The 5,413-nt window shown below is 41.1% G+C and overlaps 1 protein-coding gene across 1 annotated transcript; it reads right to left on the bottom strand.

Annotated features, from left to right (window-relative positions):
• Positions 1-3: 3 nt before the first annotated feature.
• On the bottom strand, positions 4-4,970 carry LOC119191788 (twitchin-like; the record flags this gene model as incomplete). Its single annotated transcript, XM_037445653.1, is given in 10 exon segments — positions 4-1,392; positions 1,653-1,843; positions 1,846-1,871; positions 2,232-2,446; positions 2,788-3,024; positions 3,153-3,306; positions 3,648-3,667; positions 3,669-3,862; positions 4,147-4,278; positions 4,820-4,970. Coding segments are annotated over 10 exon segments (2,709 nt in total), but the record flags the coding sequence as incomplete, so codon positions are not given.
• Positions 4,971-5,413: the final 443 nt, after the last annotated feature.

The raw sequence follows: 5,413 nt of genomic DNA, 5'->3' as shown, positions 1-5,413 counted from the left end.
GTCGAGTGGTACCTTCCATGACAGCGAGCATGATTCCTTTGTAACATCCGACACCACCAAAGGCTTCTCGGGCCTTGAAGGTTTGTCAAGGACGGTGACTTGCGCTGTAGCTGAGCATATTCCCAGGTCGTTCTTAAGAGTCAATTTATAAACTCCTCCATCAGCGCGGACAGAGAATGGAATGTCTAATATGACCCTATTGTGCAAGATCTGAATGTCAATCCTGTCTGACGGATGAACAACTTTGCCGTTGATCTGCCATTCGACAGTTGGTTTAGGCGATGCCTCGATGGGAATCTCATATTGGATTCTCTGTCCAGCCTTAACAGTTTTGTCTGCGAGCAGCATCTTGTCGAAGTGCGGCGCGCAGAACCTGGCCTTGGCGACTTGAGGAGTAGAGGCGTCACTGGGCTCTCCGTTACCGGCCTTGTTGACAGCGATAACTCTGAACTCGTACTCTTCGCCTTCCTGTAAGCCAGGTACAGTAGCGGTTGTCTGGTTTCCTGGCACTGTGGCTGCCATTTCCCAAGGTCCGTACTTCTTCTTTGCCTCGATAATGTATCCGGTAATGGGAGATCCACCATCCTTCTTCGGCGGCACCCATTCGAGGTCCATGTGGTCCTTGTCCCAGTCCTTGACGACGGGGGTACCTGGTTTGTCGGGTGTACCGTAGGGATCTTTGGCAGTGATCGGCTCATGGCCAACAAGTGGCTGCGACTCGCCGTGCTTGTTAACTGCACGCACGCGGAAGTTGTAGTCATGTCCTTCGATGAGATGGTCAATCCTAATGCTGCATGAGTTGACATCACCAGCAGGGATCCAGCGCATGTTCTCTTGGTCCATCTTCTCGACGACGTAGTGGGTGATTTCGCTACCACCGTCATCCTTGGGCGGCCTCCAGCGTAGTGTGCATCCAGATTTTGTGATGTCGTCGGCCTTGAGCGGGCCTTCTGGTGGTGAAGGTGCGTCCATGACCAAGATCTTGACGGTCGCCGTGTCAGTTCCATTAATGTTCTTAGCCTTAAGAGTGTAGGTGCCAGTATCGGCCCGCTTGGCGTCGATAACACGGATCTTGGTGCTGTGGTCATCGTTGATGACCTTGATCCTGTCAGTATTGAGGACGACGTTGTCTCCGTGCAGCCATTCTTTGGTTGGCGTCGGCTCACCAGCGACAGGCACGTCGAGGTCGAAGTTCTGTCCGACCTTGACCTTGATGTCGAACATGAAGTTCCTGTCGATCTTGGGCGGCAGGTTCTTGGGCCTGGCGAGGTGAGGAGCAGTTCCGTCACTGGGCTCACCCTTGCCGGCCTTGTTGACCGCACGTACACGGAACTCATATGTGTTGCCTTCGATGAGGTCTGGCACTTTGCCGGTTGTGACGTCACCTTCGATCTGTAATAAATAACATTTTCATAAAATCATACATGAACAATAGCACAGTATTAACATAATTATTTTATGCATATAACTAGAAAAAACTAAATTTTCAAAATGTATAATTTCTTTTACCAAATCGATTATAAATTTTAAAATCGATTAATATTAAAAATATGATAAACTATTCTTGCTGCCCACTTATTGGTGCTTATCGATATAGGATGCAATATCTATTAACCATCAATGTCAATAATAAATATAGGACAGAAACATACCTGTGCACACTCCTCCCAATCAGGCGAGAACCTATCCTTCTTCTCAATAACATAGCCGGTGATCGGAGCGCCGCCATCGGTCTGAGGTCTGGTCCATTCCAACTCCACAAAGTCCCTGTCGAAGTCCTTGATCTTCGGAGTGCCTGGTTTGCCGGCCACGTCGAACGGATTCTTCGCTTCGGTCGAGTGGGGGTTGTGAGCGGGTCGGAACGGCCTTGTCTGTGTGGGTGGAAAGTAGGTTTAACATTCATCATATATTTTATAAGAGTATCTTAAATATATTGGGTTCTTAATAAAGCATATCCACAGTTGTAATTTTCATGGTTTATCATAACGAATATTTACATCATAATTCTTTCATTACGGTTGACAGAACGTACAAAACAAAACGTGTGGACCCGCATTTTGTTTATAATTTATAAATGCATCACAGTTACTTAAATCTCGCTAAATAGCTTCATAATGTTAATCTTAAGTATAAATAACAAGACAACATTTATCTCCTACATTATCATCTATAGAACTTTTGTAAATTTATAGCAATTTTATTTATCATGAGGTATCAAAACCATCGCCCACCTGTTAACAGCACTGACGCGGAACTTGTACTTGTGTCCGGGTTGTAACCCGTCGACAGCGAGGCTGGTGACAGGGCCGTCTGTCTCCCCAGCTGTCACCCAGCGGCCGGTGGCCTCGTCCATGCGCTCCACCACGTACTTCTCGACAGGCTGGCCACCGTCGTCTGAGGGTGGACGCCAGGATAGAGTGGCGCCGTTTGCGTGCACGTCCGATACCTGATGAGGGATTTCAAGTCTTTTATTAGTGATGATAAAGATAATTTTAGTGAATGGACAATAGATTACTGGGATTTTAATATTTTTTGTGAGATAAGGTCATTAAAATATCAGTTATGTCTCATTGGCTTACAATAATCAATTTCAAATCGATAAAATTTACTTAATAATCGACACTTTTTATCGGTAGATTTTATTCTGAAACTTATAAAACTCACATGTATTTCTATAAAAACAAATCTTATAGAATTAATTTATCAAATGTACTTTTTAATTTCATATCGAATTTATACTTCACCCAAAAAATCATATCAAAATGTCTACTATATGAATTAACGAACCTTAAGAGGTCCGCCAGGCGGCGATGGCGCGCTGAGCACGATGACCTCAACCTCAGCGACGTCCTTGCCGTTGATATTCTCAGCGGTGATGGTATATCTACCGCTGTCAGCCCTGGTGGCCGACTTGCAGTTCAACTTGGTGTTGTAGTCAGAGTGTTGCACCTTCATGTCACCGCCAGACTTGACCTCCTTCTTGGCCAGGAACCATTTGGTTTCCGGCATTGGTTCACCAGTAACCTGATACGGAATAAAATGGTAAACATGTTACGTAAATTTTCTAAATTTATTAACTTTGAACCTACCTACAGCACGAGGATTATTTTTTTAAATCACCAACTCAAAAAAAATCATAGAAAAAAGCTTACCTTGACATCGAATCCGAATTTCTGTCCGACCTTGATCTTGATGTCGATAAGGTTGGTGCGGTCGATCTTGGGCGCCAGGTTCCTGGGCTTGGCGACGATCGGGTGAGTGCTGTCGCTGGGCTCGCCTGGTCCTGCCTTGTTTACAGCGCGTACCCTGAACGTATAAGGATCATTATTAGTACAAAAAGAAGTAGATAACTTTTAATCCTATACATAGGATTAATCTAACAATGAGGGTTTTTTGATATTGGGATATTTCAATAGTTATATTTGGGATCTTTTTAAATTAAACATTAATTGACAAAGCTTGACTAATTTGAAAATAATCCTCTGAATTATATATCATACTATGTATCATATTTTTTTTATCCAAATCTGTATTGACTTTTCCTAATTTGTATCACTTTACAACAATATCTATTTCATCACACCGTAAATAGTCATAATAATTTCAATATATATTTTTCCCAGAATCATAAGACTTTATCAAATTACCTGAACTCGTAAGTCTGTCCCCTCAACAAGATCGGGGACGGTGCAGTTAGTCTTATCCGCGGGCACTTCGAGCGCCTTCTCCCAGTTGCCGAACTTGTCCTTCTTCTCCACGATGTATCCCTCGATGGGAGCACCGCCGTCTTCGCGTGGCGGGGTCCACTTGAGGTCCACGTGGTCCTTGTCCCAGTCTGTGACTGTTGGCGTGCCTGGTGCACCTAGGGTAGCAAATATAAGTTTTAGTATAAGGTTTTATACCAGTACATGTTACATTACTTTTTTACCGTTGTATTTTTTTTATAGAGTCTATAGGTGCCAAGTATTATGAATTTCTCGATAATGACATAATCGATTTTAAAACTTATTTATTTGAGAAATCGATAAAATTAGTTTATGTTGATCATCGATAAAACCACAACATAAACCAATATTGTATATGTCCATACTTTTCAATAACGCTTTCGTATTAATTAACTACTAATATGTTTGGAGTGCAACATACCAGGCTCGTCGAATGGATTCTTGGCGACAATGGCTTCCTCCGAGACGAGCGGCTCGGACTCTCCCTCCGAGTTGACGGCGGACACGCGGAACTTGTACTCCTTGCCGGGCGTCAGGCCGGTCACGTCACATTCTGCAAACAAAATTATTGTGAATATATCGATTTCTTATCAAAAAATTATCGATAAAATCTTTAAACGTACTCTAAGTTTCAAGTCGTTATCGATATTTTTTTTGAAATCAAAAGAAAATTTACAATTTATTTTTCATGTTTTCATACTAAAATAATTTACAAAATACGATCCGATTAATATTACAAATCTGAATCAGTATGAGAAAAAAATACACGAAATTATTGCTTACATATTAAACTAACACAAAATTAAGTTAAATAATTTATTCAATTACACCAAAATTTTATATCACTCATCAAAACCGATTCGTTTAGTATCATTGTTATAACTTTAGCCTGAATAAATATCTCGACGGTCCTTATTAAAATGAACTGCATTTACTTAAGACAATAAGGATCGAAATGCTTATCGCCATGGTAATATAACACTAAACAAGCGATGTATATTCCGACGGTCCTTACGTAAAGTATTGAATCTGCAAAATGCAATTTTATAGATTCGATACTTTACGTAGGGATCGTCGATGTATTGTCTACTCACTAGGCTCCTCGGATCTGGCGCATGGCACCCAGCAACCGGTCTCCGTGTCCAGCTTGTCGATCTGGTAGTACTCGATGGGAGTTCCACCGTCGTCCTTCGGTCTCTTCCATTTAAGCGTAGCGCCATCTTTGTGTACGTCCGAAATCTGGCAAAAAGCAATGTGTTAGAACTGGTTTGGATAATTGCATAAATTATTTAAATTGGCATTATTTTTTTTATTCCGTATTGAAAAATATGAGAATTGTATTGTTCTTAAATCAGTTATTTAATTTTGTACATGCCCTACTACAAGTACACCATACGGTTGCATAGTAGAAGTAATTCACAAAAACTGCATCCGGTGGCAAACATAAAAAAGCATAGAATATAATGTAAATTTTTCTATCTTATGGTTTTCTAATCGGCATTTTCTTCATTTCTCTTGTTAAATATTCTGTCCAAGAATATAATATTCTAAGTAACATTGAGTATTTAATTCATATCTCGTAACTTGTGTAAGTAAAACAAAAGCTACAAGAACATCAGGATCAAAAATAAATTATCGATTCGGAATCGATTATAAGGTAATTCAGTTATAATTACTTCACAAAATCT

This window comes from Manduca sexta, unplaced genomic scaffold, assembly GCF_014839805.1.
Source record: "Manduca sexta isolate Smith_Timp_Sample1 unplaced genomic scaffold, JHU_Msex_v1.0 HiC_scaffold_1919, whole genome shotgun sequence".
Lineage (NCBI taxonomy): Eukaryota > Metazoa > Arthropoda > Insecta > Lepidoptera > Sphingidae > Manduca > Manduca sexta.
The sequence above is the reverse complement of the archived record's forward strand: the minus strand, read 5'-3'. Positions and strand labels throughout refer to the sequence as shown.